This window comes from Neopelma chrysocephalum, unplaced genomic scaffold, assembly GCF_003984885.1.
Source record: "Neopelma chrysocephalum unplaced genomic scaffold, ASM398488v2 Primary Assembly neopelma1_98, whole genome shotgun sequence".
Classification (NCBI taxonomy): Eukaryota; Metazoa; Chordata; class Aves; order Passeriformes; family Pipridae; genus Neopelma; species Neopelma chrysocephalum.
This window is the reverse complement of record NW_020897761.1, coordinates 954,543-972,443: the sequence shown is the minus strand read 5'-3', so window position 1 is coordinate 972,443 and position 17,901 is coordinate 954,543. Positions and strand designations below refer to the sequence as shown.

At 52.8% G+C, this 17,901-nt stretch overlaps 1 protein-coding gene across 1 annotated transcript in view; it reads right to left on the bottom strand.

Annotated features, from left to right (window-relative positions):
* Positions 1–17,901, bottom strand: part of PAPPA2 (pappalysin 2) — an 88,680-nt gene that overhangs the window by 5,673 nt on the left and 65,106 nt on the right. Inside the window, exons 18-22 of the mRNA XM_027694535.1 lie at positions 14,962–15,130; positions 14,118–14,250; positions 12,903–13,012; positions 10,213–10,284; positions 164–250 (exon numbers count right to left, since the gene is read on the bottom strand). Coding sequence (XP_027550336.1) covers positions 164–250; positions 10,213–10,284; positions 12,903–13,012; positions 14,118–14,250; positions 14,962–15,130 — 571 coding nt within the window. The remainder of the gene's footprint in view (positions 1–163; positions 251–10,212; positions 10,285–12,902; positions 13,013–14,117; positions 14,251–14,961; positions 15,131–17,901) is intronic.

Here is a 17,901-nt window from a genome sequence, read left to right as displayed (position 1 = left end):
AGCAAGCAGACAGAGCAAAGTAAGGTGCTGGTGGGTCACCCTCGAGGGCACAGGAGACATACATCAGTCTCATTTTGGGCTTGCAAAAGTTACTGCCAGGTAGGACATGGGCAATGCAATGGACTAAGAGCAGGTGATGCGAGAGAGGAAAACCCATACAGACCCTGTGCTTCAGACATGTGGCTCTGCAGAAATCAGTGCCAGTGGTGGGAGAAGGGAGGTTTGCCCAGGCTGGCGACTCGCAGGAACGCTGGCAGGAAAAAGGAAAACACCGATGCCCAGCTGTGGATGTGATCCAGGGAGGTGGATATGCATCATCCAGCACGGGGGATGGGGGGGGGGAAAGGGCTGGTTGAAATATCTCTTATAAATGGGGAAAAAATGAATAAGGTAATTGCTGCGACCGCTCCACGGCGCATTAAGTGATGGGACTGCTCGGCCAGGCCGAGTGCCACCGAGGCAGCAGGGCTGCGTCAGCGACTCTCCCGGCTCCCACCATCCATCCTCCTTGTTTGTTCAGACAGGAGCTTCAGCGGGGCAAGTGTCAGCACGTGGAGGTGCAGCCTCTGGCACCGCCGGGCCCCGAGCCCTGCGCTGCCGGCACAAAAATAGTAACCACGAATCAAGTGCTTGGCAATTTAAACAGGCTAAAAAAACACAGGCTCTCAAAGCCGGGAGCAGGCACGAACGAAAAGAGAAACAATTAAAGGGGAAAAAAATAAAAGAGGGAAAAATATTGCAGGCAAAGGAGGGGTGTGAGAGAGGACTGGTTAGATCCCGATGCATCCTGGGCAGAAGCATCTCCGAGGGCTCAGTGGTGCTGTTTCTCTGAAGGCTGCTAGGAGATGCCATGCAGGGAGCAGTGTCTGTGCCCAGTATTTTTCCACAGCCCTTGCAGAGTGCCTGGGCTGGCTCCCTCCCCAGGGCTTTCATTCTGCCCAGAGGGGAGTCCCCAGTGCCATTGGCAAGGCAGGCAGGGTCCAGGCACTTTTCTTCAAACCCACATTATAAGTAGGTTGATTCAGTGTAAAAGAGCATGAAAGGGTGCAACAGGTGAGGGAAAGATGAAGAATAAATCACAGACTCCATCAGAGTCATGCATATTTCAGTGCTGCATCACAGGTGTTTGATTAACACTATTTCCCAGGAATGCAGGTTTTGCTCTGGCTGAGCAGACCTGAAGGCTCAGCACCTTGCTTTTGGCCACTACCCCTTCCAGGTGCTTCAGAGGAAGGTGGAAAATAGAAAAAAACCAACCAACCAGCATTCACCTGGCCAAATGTGTAACCAAAGAGTTGAAAGACTCTCCTGCTCTGCCACTGAGATGGAAAGTGCTTGTCATTTCTATCTGCCCACAGCCATTGAAATCCTAGATCCTAGTTTCAGGGAATCAAGTCTAGCCTTAAGAAGCAAAATGTTTTCTCCCAGCCTGGTCCTGGGCTTTGTGACTGTGCTGATCCATCCATTTGCTTTCATGCAGCTTCTAAGTCAGCTTGGATTCTGCTGTCCTTTCATTTTTCTCTTTGGGAATTGGCACTTTGGGCATCAAGCTCAGACCCTTTGCATGCTGACACAACCATGTGTGTCCCTGCAGCTGAGGAGGTGCAAGTGTTTTCATCTTCCTCAGCTGCCCCTGTCAAGGCCACCCCAGAGAAACAGGGAAACCACCATTTCACAGGGAAAACAGGCAGGGATCAGCCCTGGAAGAGCTGCTGCTGCCCTCAGACCCACGCCTTGTGCATCAGCTTCACTGCTGTTAATTCCTCTCTTGTGATGGATGAGTCATTAGTGGTGGGAAGATCAATTGGAAACCCCAACCCTTTGGTGGCAGGGGTTGTCAGCCCAAACCAGGGCTCACAGAACCATGGGACACGAACCTGAGCTGCCCCAAGGCTGGAGAGGGCTGCAGCTTCACGGGTCTAAGATGTGCAAGAGAAGCGACATCCCAGGTGCAGGGTGATGCCCGTGGCAGGGAGGAGCAGGCAGGGATGTGTGGGGAAAGGAAAGCATGGAGAGGCTGCAGCCTTGGCCAGGGAGAGACAGAGGGCAGCTTCTCCCAGCCGGATGCCTTCCCTTCCTCCCCACCTCAGCCACTAGCCAAGATACTTCCAAAAGCTCTGGGAGGTCCCTGGGAGGACTTGAAGAGTGCCCAAAGCCTTGTTAAACGTCTGGTTCGCTTAAAGCACCAACACATCCACCACCCCAGCCTGGGTCCCTGGAAATCTCCCCTCCCATCCCTGGCCCAACATCCTTCCCAACCACTGTTCCTCTACAGAAAACTGGGGCTAGTGTCAGTCCCTAAGGCCACTGCTGTGACAGGAGCCAGTTAAAGTGATGCCATTAGCACCGTGTCCCCAGGACACATCCCTTTCCTTACACACACTCACGCTGGTGAGGCAGAGAGCCCGGCCATTCTTGGCTCCCCCTGCTTGCCCAGGGAAGTTGACTGGGAATGCAGACTGTGGGAGGAAATGACAATGTTCATTGTTTGGATTAAATATTTTTCTTGGCCCTCTCTCTGTTGCAGTGTGTCTTTTATTTTATTTTTTCTCCCCCCCCCCCGACACCCCAAGCACATTCACTTTCCCTCTCTCCTTCCTGAGGCTCTCCAGCATGCAAGGAGGAAATCAGCTCTGAAAAACACAGGGAGGGACAGAGAGGGAACAGGGCTGGCTTCTGCTCAGAAAGTTTTCTGGGATACCTCTCTGCCCTGTGCCACCCTGAGCAGTGAGCAAGCTCTACCTGGCCCATTGCAGAGAGGGAGGCAGAGTGAGCATCGCTCAGAGGAGGAGAACTCTAGAAATTTGGAAGACACACCTGGGACCAAGTGGCCCAAAATCCTACAGACCTAGAGCTTCATTCCCCATTTTTGTGTCTTCCAGTTTCTGTCCCCTGAGCCGTCCCTCCACTCCTTTTGAACCGTGGCAGCTGTCCCTTAGAGGCACATGCCTGTAGGTTGGTTTGTTGGAGACATCATGAACCTGCCCCACCACCTCAGACACAGCCAGAAAGCAAAATGGAGAAATTCCAATTGCTTCTATGTTTGCTGGTGTCCCTGAGCCATTCACCAGCTTAGCATGCAGGTGGCTTTCATCACACCTTGGGTCTCTAGAAACACCTGCTCCAGCTCCAGCATCCTTCCCCCCAAGCCTCACTAAGGAAACAGAGGCTTGTTGCTTGAGGACATACTCCATGTACCTGAAGGAACACTTCAAAGAAGGGCTGATGGGCTGGAAGGCAGCATCCTGCTGTTTGGTTTCAGCCCATGTGCCCTCACTGGTACTGCTGTGCCCAGCTCCCAAGAGTTCTGCTGTGGAGGTCTAGGTGTTCTTCAGGGGTCCCTCACACTCAGGATTCCTGACAACAGCTGGGCCCTGCTTGAATCAGTGTGAGTTGAGGTTGGACAGGACTGGTGTCTGAAGAGGGATGGAGAGCAGAGATGAGGCTGCTGCTTGGTCTGCAGCCTGAATGCTGCTGTAGATGGCCATACTGGGAGAGCAGTATGGTGTCTGAAAGTGCTTCTGTGTCCCAGGCCAGCATTTGGCTCAGACACATTTCTGCTACAGAAGTGAACATGTGACACTTTGGGCTACTGAATGGGGATGCACTTCTTTAGCCCAGTCCTGCTCTGCACCATGTTCCTCAGGGACCTCCTGTCTCAGCAGACAGCCACGTGGAAAGGGCTTTGCACAGTCCCTGGGGACAAGAGGGAAGAAGGGGACGGAAAGCTGGGGTAGATAAACACCACATCAGAGCACGCCTTTGCTTCCAAAAAACCGTCCATGTCCATGAGGTATTCACAGCCTTGTCTTTTTTACACCCTGATCTCAGTGCTAACTGGAGAAAAAAAGCAGAAGCAGGAAAGAACAGGCATGGGGAAGCAGAGGAAGACGCCGTGTGTCAACAGTGCTCCTGGCAAGCATGGTGGCTCCCAGAGACAGTCCCCAGCACTCACCATTCCCAAGGACACTGCTGCACACACAAGAGACCACGAGCACCAGCCTGCCATCCTGCCCTCAGCAGCTCGCCTGCTGCATGGATCAGATCTCCTGCCAAGCCATTTGTGCAAAATATGTTGCAGGATAGAACGGGTTATGGAAAACAAGCCCTGAAAACCACAAGGGCCTCCTGACCCACTTGTATCTGGTTTCTGCCAAGTTCTTGTTACAGATCTTAAACAGAAAGAAAAACAATGTACGAGGGATGAAGGAGCTGAAGGGGAATGAATATTCGTGTTGGAAGAGCAGTTGGCTGGGCTGTGCTCAGGGATGTTTGTTTATTATCAGAAACGACTCATTGATTTTTATTTCAGTGGTTTTCCACTCCCTCAGTATCACTGGCTGCACAACTGTGACTGCTGGGAGAGGGGAAAGCGGGACATGGATGGGGATGGAGGGGTGGCACCTGAGCTGGAGAGGGCAGAGAAGCAGCTGTAGGTCAGGGTCAGGGCATCCCAAGTGCAGGGCTGCTGGCACAACGTGGCTCAGGGAAGTTGAGGCTGCTCCCACCTCTCTGGGGCTGCACCACCACTGGTGGTGTGCCTGGATGCTGTAGTCCTACCCGTGCCAAAAGACCCCCATCTTTTCTTCCCCTGTCCTTGCAGGTAGGGGAAGGATGCCTGTCCCTCATCCTTACACTATGCTGCTGTGTGATCATTTTATTTCCCTCTGCTTTGTCTCTTAAGAAAATGAGGCTTCTACAATCACACTCTATGGGTATGCAGGGGACAGAGATCTTCTCACTGTTTAGGAAAAGTATTACTCAACTGAGATTTTTGGAAGAGGAATAGATTTCTTTGGGCTCATCCTGGAAGGCTATATCCCACCTTATAGCTACATCCTACAGTAAGCAGCCTGACTGGGCACGGTCTTAAACTGCGCCAGGGGAGGTTTAGGTTGGATATTAGGAAGAAATTCTTTACAGAGAGGGTAATCAGACATTGGAATGGGCTGTCCAGGGAGGTGGTGGATTCACCCTCCCTGGAGGTTTTTAAGATGAGACTGGATGTGGCATCAGTGCCATGGTCTGGGAACCACGGTGGGGTTGAATCAAGGGTTGGACTTGATGATCTCAGGGGTCTTTTCCAACCCAGTTGATTCTATGATTCTATGACTTCTTATACCAAGAGCAGCATGAAAATGTACCCAGCAGGTATGTAGAGAGCTCCCCATCTTGCCTTTCACCTCCCCAGCATGAAGGGTTTTGTTTTCACCAGCCAGGGGCCAGACCTGACCCAGAAGTGACCACTACCTGCAGTACATGCTCCTCGTGCTCCCCCACCATCTGCATTAAGCCTGGTGGAAGATACAGCACTGCCTGGTCCAAGAGGTGAGAGAGTGATGATGTGAGAATCATGAGAGGGTGACTAAATTCTGGCCATGCTGCAATACCTGGTTGCTCCAGAAAGTCTCCTTGGAGAAGCTGGGGTGCCTGTAGTCCTTATTGCCTTAAGCCCCAGAAACACAAAACAGAATCTTTTCCAGAGCACAGCATTCCACCAACATCAAGTTTCTAACCAGTTTCTTGTGCTGACCTTTGCCACGGTACAGAATCAGAGACCCCCAAGTCTGGGATGAACCAAGGGTCTCCAACCCCACTGATGTCGAGGAGCAGAGGCAGCTGGACTGGCTGCAGTGCTTTGCCCAGGGAGTGAGTTGCACCCTGTCTCCCATCACATCAAAGCACAGCAGTGAGATTTTATGTCAGGTTTCCCACTGTCCCTATTTCATACGCCTTCAAAGGGTTTAATTCTGACTGACAATTGCTGGACACAAGCTACAAACGTGCCAAGTGAGGGTTTCCAACGTGCCGGTGGGAAGAGCCAAGGATCCATCGGGGTCCTTGACTACCTGTTGGATCGACAGACTCAGAACAACTTGCAACCACAAACGCACTTCAATCCCTATTTCATCATTTCCATTGTAATACCTCAGGAAAACCACAAAACAGGGAACAGATTAGTGTTTTACGACCATGATAACATGACCAGCAGCACACACGAGGGCAGTGAGACCTTGTCCTCATGCAGGGAAGACCTGAGAAATTCCCAGCAGCTCATGCTCCCACCAGCATTCTGGCATGGCCCATCTTCACCCAGGGTGTGAGGCAGAGAGCTCAAGCCAAGGTCCCTTCCAATTAACCCTTTGCTACGTGTATGTAATGATTACACGAAGCTGGAGGTGGGGATGAGGTTAGCACGTTGCACAATTTGTTGGCTGCCCAAAACCCCTGCCCAGCATTGTCTCCGATCCCTGCAAGAGCAGCCTGCCTTCCTCTGAGTGCATTAGAGCAGCACAGCAGTGGTTACCCCACCCTGTGAATAACACTGGGTAGGCACGATGATGATAAAGTAAGTGAACTTTTGCACCTAAACCACAGCCACAGTGTGAACCACAGGAGTCCCTGTGGTGGGAGGTAGAGGGGTGCAGGGATAGGGCGTTGCACGGAGTAGGAGGTGCTCTATAACAGCCATGGCCAGGCAGACTATTTTGGACCATGGCAGGAATAGTCCAAGGGAGCAACCTGGATTGCTGTACTGACTGATTGTTGACTTCTCCTCTGAAGTCAATGGCCTCAATTGCTTTAGGGTACAGGAAGAGGATTTATCAGAGGTGGTCGCCTCGGAATGGCTTAGGAGAATGTGCCCCAGATACCACAAACCCCTCCCTCACGGCGGCCGAACACACCACCAGGACCAAAACCACCTCCTCCCAACCCATGGCGGGGAGGAGGGGTTTCTCTCCTCCTCCACTCCCCTCTCCCCACAGCCCCAAGCCCCCTCCCTTGGTGCCGCCATCTGTTTTTCTACTGATGGCAGGGGACGAGATGTTCCGCTGGCCCTCGAGAGGCGAAGCGCGCTCGGCACTAACTCGTATTCCTGACGGGCTCCTGGAAGGGTTTGCATCCCTCCCTCCCTCCCTCGCCAAAATATGTGCCTTGCTGCTCCTGCACTGGGGAACTTGGCAAGGCACAGCGAGAGACAGGGAGGCAGATGGACGACCAGATTAATGGAAAGAGAAGGGAGGTGGGGAGAGGAGCGAGAGGGATGAGCCGGCAGGCTGATCCACCGCCAGCGTAGGATAACGATGAGTGAGAGTCCTTCTAATGCCATTGCATGGTGACCTGGACTTTCCAATGTGAGGCAGAGCTCCAGCTGGGGCTGGGAAGGTTGAGCCTTGGCTACTGCTCCCATGCCCCGGCCTGAAGTGACTCCACCAGGGACAGACGGTACAAGCTGCCAGGTGGCCTGGATTTCTCTTATGTAGGGTTGTTCCCCTCGCTGAGGCATCCAGAGGAGAAAGCTTGGCAGTCAATGGGGAGACAACGGAATCTCCAAGGGGTGACTCAGACCTGAGGTGACATGGACAGTCCACTGGAATAGCATTTTCACTGCCCAGTGGATGGCAGAGTCTGAGCTCTTAAAGGAGGTGTCTCCACTGAGGGATTCCTGTGAAACGAGGAGGGACTTGGGACTGAGATGTCCCATGGACATGGCCAGTGAAGCTGAACCATGTGAGGTGGGGGGGCACCATGCAGTGAGGACAGATTACAGGTTATGTTCCATCTCTACTCTGCTCCCTCTGTCTGATATATGTCTGCCTCCATATCCCCCTCCATATCCCCCAAGTGAAATGGCCCCTGAGAACTGCAGTGCTTTTGGTCACAAGGATGGGGGCAGGAGAGGAATAGGAATGAGGATGGAAGCCAGCACAGATGAGGTGGAAACAACATTCAGGGCATTTTCTGTGGTCAAATGGGGAGACTGGTAACAGCTCCTTTCTTCCCAGTGCCAAACAGCAGCTCCCAGAGCAATACTTCGAACGAGACACTTTTGGTAAGAGTTATTCTTTTTGGCAAGACAATGACTACTGTAAAACAAGTTAAAAAAAAAAAGTTGTCTAGGAAGATTTGTGTTATTGGTTCAACCTTAACAATTTGCAGCACTGTAGGAGGAAACACAATGAAAAGAATAATCAAAGACACGTATGGGAGAGGTGAGGAGGAGGAGAACAGGGATGAGGAGGAGGCTGCAAGCTGCATCAAAAAGGGGAGCATCAGGGTGAAAGAAACTATCTGAGGATGAATCTTCATTAGTGTTACAGCGAGTGACTGTGACCTTAAAAACAGGCCTGCACTGATGAAACTGCTAACAAGGAAGAAGGCACTGTTCCACAGAGGGGGATCAGGATGTCTAACAAATAGCTAGATGACCTGAAGGACTAGAGAGAGAAACAAGATGACATTTGCTCATATAAAACTGAAGGGCAACCTCTTGTACTGATGGCAAAACATCTGCTGTGAGCTTGGCACTCATCAGTTGGAAACAAAGGAGGTAGAGAAAGATCTGGGTGTACTTGCTGACCTCAGGATATCTGAGCTGCCAGACTGATGCAACTGCAGGAACAACAGATATAGTCCTGTGTCCCATCAAAAGAGATGTTTCCAGCACAAGGAAGCTTTGTACAGGGCTTTGGTGAGACCTCAGATGGAAGAGCATGTACTGACTGCTTGGTCATTCCTGATGAAACATTAATTGAAAGCAGAAAAAGCATTAAAAAGTCCACAGGGGTGATGGAGAGCATGGACTCTCTCCATCTTCTGGTGGGACAGATTTTGTCTTGCTTAACCTCCTGTATGCCAAGAGTGCTGCCTAGAACTGCTTTCTAAGAATAGGGGGTGACCAGCAAACAGGAACAGAAAGAGGTCATGTTGGCCATGACCATGTTTGGGTGGCTGATGAGAAGACAGTAATTGTTATGGTGAGATGTTGGGACTTCAAGCAGTCAGTGCCTTTCTCTCACACACACAAATAAGCCAGCATTTTTCATCACTCCCTACAGGAACTCTCACTGAAGACACAGACCCAAGGTGAGGTGCAGGGACCACAGAGGAGGAAACACGGGTCAATCTGGTGTACCTGGCCGTAAGGGAGCACCAGCTTTCTGTCCCCTGAGACACATAGGAAGGGAAGAAGGAGCACCTCACACCCCACCTGCTTGTTTTTTGGAAGGACCAACTCCCAGAGAGCACAAGGCAAAGTTCTCCCTTGCTCGCAGAACCACCACAGAGATGATCACCACAACCATCCAGACTGCTCTTCCACATAAGCCATCCCACTTCAAACACGTTACCCCAGATCTGAGCTAAAAGAAGTGGTTTAGAAGACCTGGAGCTCCCAAAACGCCGGAGGATCCATCACTAACCTCTGGTACTCAATCACCAAACACCTCCCTAGCACACAGCACCTCATTCCCCTGCTCTTTCTGCCTGTGTCTTGCAGCAGACACGCACAACACAGCTATGAGTTCGGGAAATAACTGCTGCACCTTCTGTAGACCTTGAGGTTTCCTTCCTGGGGACGTGCCCCCTGCAGCATCGCCCTTTCTCCCACACTTCAGTCGACGAAGAGCTGAGCTAGGCAGAACCGGGGAGCAAAAGCAATCATTCGCATTAAAATGAGCACATAAAAAAATATAATCAGCAAAACCCAAAGCTATTTTTGGTGTGCAAACTCCATTTACATTTTCCTTTCTGGTAAAAATCCCAAATTTTCAGCATACAACATTCCAAAATTCCCCCACTTTTTCCTTTTATCCTCAATCATAATAACAACTAGTGCTTGACAAAGACTGCCTATTTTTAATTTCCTTTGCGAACTGACTCCAGGCTGCCTATGATTTTCTCCTGCCTGGTCATTATTCAAAGCGAAATGAGTGGCTAACCAATTTCTGCAAGGAATTCTTTGTCTGCAGATTCTTCAGGAGCAGTTTGTTTTGCATGTACAAGGCTGGAAATCCTGGTTGTTTGGGTTGGACGCGTGAGTCACACAGGGCTTTTCTGGACCCATGTTACTCTAGAACTGCGGTTCTGGTTAAGGAAATATTCCAGCTTGGAGTCAGCTCGGGCTTTTGGGGGATACCCCTTGCCAGTGAAATCCTTCTGCTAGAATATTCTTCCCAGGCTGGCCAAGAAGCAGGCAGGCAAGGAAATGGGTTATTGTGCAGCTCTTGCTCCCCAGCATTGCCCTTGGCTGTGGGGGGACCGTACCCAAGGACACTTCCTCTTTTATCTCCACTCATCCAGCAAGCCCTAGCCCAGCTCAGAGCAAACACGAGGGCAAAGCCATCTGGCTGTGTGCTGGAGCAAGTCTTCATTGGCAGGAGCTCTCCTGCAAGGAGCAGGCAGCTCATGCTGGGGACAGGGAGGGCTTACCTCGCACGACTGGATGCAGTGGATGACGGAGGGGTCCGGGTACCACCGCAGCCTGCCCGTGCACACAATGTTCTGGGAGGGAAGGAGAAGAGAGCTGTTAGGCGAGTTGGCAAAGGGAGGGAAACAGCCACCAGTGCTTCCTGGAGCGAGAGGGTCTCCTACAACACTGCATTGTTCACTGTTCTGTGGGGCAGAACAGCAGTTACACCCCCCAGGACTGTCGCTGCACCCTTTGAGGCTCAACAAACCCGGGGCACCTGCAGCTGGGTCACCCACTAACAAGGGTGTGTTGCTCAAGGCAGAGGCCACACACACACACGTGTGTGGATATGCAGATGTATGTTGGTTTGACTTGGTCTTGGAGGTCTTCTCCAACCTTAATGATTCTATGTTTCTGTAGTGATACAAAACTAGAAAAAGACCAAGGGAGATGGCAGGGACCACCAGAGAAGTTGGTTTAGATGGCACTGCCACCACACGGTGTCTGACTTGTCCAGGTGCTGCTGCTGCGGAAACAATGACAGGCTGGAGTCTGCCAGCATCTCCCCGTGTGATGCTGGATTCACCAGCTTCTTGTCCATACAGGATGGGGGCTCAGCCAGTCATCGCTCGGTGCCTGCATCAATTGACCCATTGATGCCTGCTCAGGCTCCAAAAACTGCGTCCTGGAAGGACTCATCTCCCCAGACCTGACCTGGAGCAGATACACCAGACTCACGGTCACTCTGAGGTTCTCTCTGGTATTTACGAGGCACGAACTCAGCTGTTGCAGCCAGATGGACACAAGAGCGAGATGTGAAGGGCTCGGTTTCACGGCCCTGGAACGCGCCGTCCCGCTCGTTCAGCTGGGGTTTGTGGGGAACACTCATGATTACACAGGGGGAAGAAAAGCCCCACCGCACATGCAATTTCCTCCTTGTAAAGCTCAGGCAGGCTTTGAAATCTGAGGCCCCATAAAACAGCGTCTGGCCTGTGAAAGTGTCCTAGGATGCCCTTCGCAGCACGGGAGTCACACAGAGGGGTAGGTATGTTCTCTCCCAGCCTCCTGTTTGACATCTGCAGTGGCAGGCAGACCAGCTCCAGCATTCCCAGGTGGCACAGCAGCCAGGGATGGGGCAGCTGTGCCCACACAGAGCTGCTGCAGGGTCTTCTGCTGTGTCTTTGGTCAGGACCATGATGGGGCTGGAGCAGGATGAGATCCTGGTCATGCTCAGGTAGTGCAGGGAGGGCAGACCCAGAGAGAGCCACCCTGATGGGGCAGAGGCTGAGGATGTTGGCTGAGCTCACCAATTCCCACTCAGCCCAGAGGATCTGTGCATCCCAACCTCATTGGGGTGGTTTGTATGTGGTCGTTGTGCAACTTGGATGCCATTTTAGCATACTCATACTAGTATACTCATATTCCAGGCTGGGAAACAAGGGCAGAGGGACAAACCTGCTCGGATGTGGGATGCAATGAATCAGACCTGAATGCAAAACAGGACTGTGCCCTCCCTGAGTGGCCTCTGGAGTTCCATGTGTTGTTCTCCCCATCTTCTCCATCATCCTCGGGAGCACTGCAGCTCCCAGGACAGCAAACTGTTGGATACTTGGGGGACAAAGTGGGGAGCAGAGACAGAAGCCAGGGCAAGAGAGGAAAACAAGACGGTCCAGGGAGAGAGAGCTCCTGGCAAGGGGCAGCACTGCTTCTTAAAATAACGTCTCCTCTCCCTCCCCCTCCTCTCTGCAAAATGCCTCCCTTGCACGAAAGCCCACAGCGGTGGTGAAAGGGAAGCCGAGCGCCACTGCCTCCATGGGCCAAGCCATCCGATCCCTCAAAGGCAAGGACTCCTTCCAAGGCTCGTGCTTAACCATCCCACAGAGCCCAGGCATCCTCGCCCCCCTGGCAGCCGTGCGCCGTGGGTCTGATTCAGTAGTATCCACAGGCACGATGCTGGGCCTCCTGTGGGTTCCCAGGAGGAGGGGAGAGCGTTTGGATGGGAGCACTGGCTCCTGTGAAGGTTGTTTGCTTTTCTTTGTTCCACCTCCTTCCTTATGCATCTCGTTTTTATTTTAAGAAATATTACCCCGGCACAGCAGCTTTTTGGGAAAGTCGTGCCATGAGGATCCAAACTATTTGAGCTATTTGAGCTGCTTTGCCTACAAAGTGAGTAAGAGATGGGGAGGGAAAGGCTCCCCCCGTTCCAGCAGCAGAGGCAAGCGGCTGGCCAGCGGGTCCTGGCAGCCAGGGATACCTTTCAGCTGACAGTGCCCTGCCTCCTCCTTGGCAGGGAGATGCCTGCCTGGGCTTGCATCTCTGCTGCCAGGTGACTGGGGACCCAGGCTCCTCACACCGTGCCAGGGGCAGCTTTTGCTCTCCCAGCACACTGGCTGACAATAAACAGCAGCTTAGCAGGTTTAGGCACACAGCACGTCCTGAAAAATCAGCGGGATTCTTGCAGTAAAATTCATTTATTGTGGTATCCTACAAGTCCTTGAAAGCTGGCTTGGGAGCTGGTAACTTATGCTGAACTTTGGTACGGGAGAGCAGGAGGCTGTGCAGTAGCATCCACTGCTTGTTTTTCCAAGTCTTACCCTTCTTCACCCAAGGCAAAAATATTTTTGGTTTAAAATACCAGATAGAGAGGAGGGGGGCTGCTCTCTACACTGCCAGGAACCCCCTTGCTAGAAGAATCCATCTCCCCTCTTACCTGGACTCTGGTGGGTTGCAGCCGGTGATCCATTGTCTCAGCAGTGACATTTTTGGGCAGTATGACGGGGTCACTGGGAGGGATGACACAGGAAGGTGTGCACACAGCACCTAGGGGAGGAGAGAGCCTTGAGGACCAGACCAGGAACCAGGAAGTGATGCTTTACAGGAGGGCACCAACCCAAATTTCAGGCTCCTCACTGAGGGTACTGACAGATGTAGGGGGGACCCTTTTCCTCCCAGCCTGGAATAGCAATTCCTTCTCCAAATCCTGAACTACTGCAGGACTTGTGCTCAATTCCCTTCTCCCAGATGAGAGGAAAACTGAACACAACCTAAGAGACAGATTCACACCTTGATGGCTGGTCATGGGGCCCAGCATGAAAATAAGTCTGGCCTGGATGCTATGGGATGTTTGTTGACATATTAGGAAGCATCTTTCATAGTTTCTCTGCCATGCAGGATTCCCACTGCCTTCCCATGATGAATAAAAGCTGCAAAAACCATCTTGGAAAACCAGGTAGATCTCAGCCTTAACCCCAGCCTGACATCAGATCTGTCCAAAGCTTAACCTTAGCAGTCCCTGCCATGAGATAGACTCACCTCAGCCTGGTTCGATCAGACTGGGATGACTGCTGTGTTTGGTTCAGAGTGATGCAGGCTTTGCTCGAGCACCCTGTCCAAGGGGATGCCAGACAAGATGCAACAACTGTGCCTGAGCACTACAGCTTTCCTTGAAAGCACAAAGCGACTGAGTCCCGCAGAAAGAAATGGATGATGTGGTCCCTCATCTGGTGAAAGTGCCCTGTTACACACAATTGTCACTGCAGCGTTTGTGGCTTTTATCTAGGACCTGTCACACTAACCCTGCAAACATCAGCAGCAGTAGCAAGCGGAGAGACCTCAGCTGGGATGGAGGGCTACAGATCAGGAAAATTACTGTAAAGGGCTGGGTTTGCCCAAGAGACAAGTCCCTGCTGCTTCTGAAAGGAGAGGGCTTATGCTGGAGCTCTAACTTTGTGTCTTGGCCATGAGTACAATCAGGGCATGAACAAGGCTAAAGCAATCCCCATTTAGAAAGAGGATTGGAGAGAAAACAGGATATTTGTCACAGATTTAATGGGGATTGGTAAAAGAAGAAGAGTCACCATGACCTTCAGCTCTCTGGGAGCCCTGAGTCAACATAAAGCTTGGTTTGGCCCTGTTTGGCCCTCACCTATTCCGTGCCCCTGCTCACACTTGTACTCCACAAAGTTCAGCTCCGGGGGTGGTGGGCAGGTGCCCCGCAAGCTCTCACACAGTTTGAACTCCTCTGTCCACGAGCCTTCCTTGGTGCAGACGATGGGAACCTGGAAAGCAGAGGGAGAGCAGGCAGGGTTACTGCCCGCAGCGGCTGGGCTCGGCCTGCCTGGGCACTGCCCAGCTCCAGGGGGGCACAATGCAAGGACACCCCTCCTGCCAGGGCAGTCCAGAGGGAAGCTCCCCAGAGCAGCTGGATTGCAGCCATCTGATCCAGCCTGTGTGTACTGACCAGAAAGCCAATTGTTTTCCAGCTGCTGCCAGATCCCAGCAGAGGGATTCGACCACACTTCTTTTGACAAGACTCTTTCTGTGCATTGGATGAGGCACTAGGGTGGAAGAGCTGGCAGGCAGCAGCCTCCATCCTCAGGGAAGCTCCTTGGTGAGCACATCTGTGGCAGCAAGGTTGCCCACCATCCCAGCTGAAAGCACTCACAGCGGCTCCCAAGACCCACTAGAGACCCTCTACTTAGGCTTTCTGACCCTTATCACCCAAGACAAGCCAACTTTCTTAGGACCACTGCTTTCCAGATAGGTCCCCAGGGAGCAGAAGAGCATTCCCAGGAAGTGGTGCACCCTGTGCCATGGCTGGTGGCCAGCAAGAAAAGCTTTGGGCTCACAGGGCACCTACTCATGGCTGGTACAAGGGAATTTGGCCTTTGGGATGGTCAAGCAGCCACAGGGCCCGGGGAGCCCTGTGTTTTCCAGGTGCTCTGTAACACAAGGTGTGGCTGATCTCTGCCTCCCCCCCAGACACTCACCTGCTGTCCCTGTGGCTCACAGCTGAGCACACACTGGCTGTCCAGCTCGAAGCCCTGGGTGCAGTTGTACATGCCCTCAAAGACAGGAGGCGGGGGCTCACACACCACGGGGACGCAGCGACCCTCTTCCCACTGCCCACTCTCCAGGCACTGGACCTTCAGGAACTTCCTGGGGAAACACAAACACGAGGCTGGGCTGCAGCACCACAAACACACGCCACCCGGGCTGGACCAGGCATCCACAGATGTCAGGAGCAGCCTGAAGACTTTGTTCCTGGATAATGATCAGACCTGCCACGTGTGGGGCTTTCCCTCACCAAACCACACCTCACCACAGGCAAGTCCTTCCAAAGGGGCAGCCCACGCTTGACAAGGACCTTTTCTTCTCCTTACTGAGGGGATTGCACTGATCTAAGAGCACTGGATGCTTTTCCCTTGCACTCACCACCCCATTGCTCCTGCTTCTCGTGGTGCCCCTGAACCATTCCTCTCTGCCTGGCAGCCCCTGTGGGTCCTGGGCTGCTTTGTCCCACAGCCAGTAGCTACATACTTTGCTGGATGGAGTTTGCCTCCACCAGTAAATCCTCTGGCCTGTGCCCAGCTACTCCTGAGGCTCTTCTTTGTACTCCAGCCAGATCTGTCAATCCTGCTCTCACCGAGGGGCTGCCGTGCCGCAGCAGACCAATACCATCCCGTGCTGCTAAACCAGCCCAGGCACGAACTGCTTGCCAAGACAAGAAAGAAAGAAAAAGTCCAGGAGTGGAGCCCACCCGCTTTCCAGCCTCCTGTCCTTGGCAGCCATAGAGACACCACATCTTTTACACAGAGGCATCAAAACCGGTGAGGCATTGGGCTGGCCAGGGACTGCTCTCCCAGCAGAGCCCTGATGGGCTTTACCTGAGCCAGAGCCCATTGCTCCATCCTTAACGAGGCTTTTCCCCCACTCCTGTCCTTCTTTACTAGACAGCCTGCTCCAGCTGCCTGCCCCTGCCCTCTCTCACCCTGGGTGCCAGCGGGCTGGGCTCCAGGCGCCTTGTTACGGAGTTTATAGAGTGCCACAGGTATGTGGAGCGGGGTAACTGGGTTAGAGAAACACCTGGGGGGAGGAATTAAATTGCCCCTTGTTTCAAGAGGCAGCAGACAGTGTGTGGGGCCACCCATGTGCCTCCCAACACACGCTGCAGGGTCACACAGCCTGGAGCAGCACCTGCACCCCTCTGCCAGGCCTGGGACAGGAGCTGGTACCCATCCCCATCACACTTCTGCTGGGAATTCCTGGATGTGAAATTTTCGAGCTTTTTGAAGCACTCTCCTGTTTTAAAATATTTGCAGCTCCCTTCTCCCTGCAGGAATTAGGGATCTGTTTTTCCTGAAGAGTATATAAAGTGATGGTGGGTTCCTGCCGAGGTGAATGTGGGGTCCAGCAGGTAACATAGAGGCAGGGAAGGTGGGGAATGGGATGCAGCAAGTCCACTGGCAGAGCTCTGCACAAATCCTCCCACCAGCCCATGCCAGAAACAAGGATGGCGGTGGTTTGAGCATCTGAGCAGGGAGGGGTGCTGCAATATCACCCTGACAGCAGAAGCCTTGAATTGACTAAGGAAACTGCAACTACGTAGTGTTTTGGAAGGCTGGTGAGGAGGAGTGAGTCTGGATCCCAGTGCAGGCATCTGTGGTTTTACTCCATTCCTAATTTAACTTTCTTCTCTGCTCGTCCTTTCCATGGGGATCATAGTCACTGCCTTTCAAAGATGTCCCCATCAGACCTTACCTCCTCCCAAACCTGACTGAATGCTTTGCTCTGCCCAACTTGAAACATGAGCAAAAGCACATGCCAGGAGGTACTAATCCATGTGGGATGTCCAGGCCTTTAAGTAGCATTTTCTCCTTCTTGAACTTCCTGGCACTCAGGGTGTTATCCAGCTGTATGACTTCCAAGGGGTAAATCACGGGGGGTTATGGAGATAGGAGCAAACAGGTGGTGTGAAGTCTCACTGCAACAAGTGATGCCTTGGGCACTAAGCAAACTCCTTGACAAACCAGGAGCATCCCAGCCACACACTATTTCTCCCTCTCCCACTGGCCACTGGGGCATAACTGATGAAGCCGCTGCATCTCCCTGTTGCTCTCCAAATCGTGGCAGAGGCTCTTTGCCCGGGCAGACCTGAGCAGAAGGGCTGAGCACGGGAGGACACGCGGTGGGACCTGCAGTTTGCACAGGTGCAGGCCGTGGTTTGCAGCCCCGTCATCCTCACCCTGGCCCCTCGTTTTGATGTGGGGCTGGAGTGACCCAGCACTGAGCACGGCCTCTCACACCTCTCCATGACCTGCACCCCCCTAGACCACCTTGCTGGGGAGGCTCACCCCACCCCCAGCACCCGTGCAGGGACTTCAAACACGGCTGGCCTGGGCTGACCCCGGGGCAGACGGCGGCGTGTGGGCACTGCCACACCTATGAAGTGAGCAGTTCACAGAAAGAGGGAAGGCAGAGGCTTTTAAAAAAAGTGTGTACGTAAATACACACAACTTCATAGGAGCTTGAAATTTCCAGCCTCTCCCCCCCCCCCCCCAGCTTCTTCTGATCTGGGTTAGCGGCATTTCTTGAGGATTAACAAGGAAGCAGGAAAATTGGAGTCAAGGCTTCACCCTTGAACCAGACACCTACTGGGTAGAGGAGGCAGGGGAGGCATCTGAGGCCAGTGAGGGCTGTATCTGAGGTGAAGGCATGAGTGCTCACCCAGCTCCAGGAGCTGAGCATGCAGGAGCCTGGCAGGGATCCAGCCATCTCCTGAGGCAGCCAGCTTTGGGGGGACTAGATTTTCTGTACAGGAGTGGTGATAAATGAGCCTAAAACCTCCTCTCCCATGGCAGGAGACTGACATCTTCAAAAAGAATAGAGGGGACGGAGGGAGATTTGTTTGTAAATTGAAAGAAAGATAC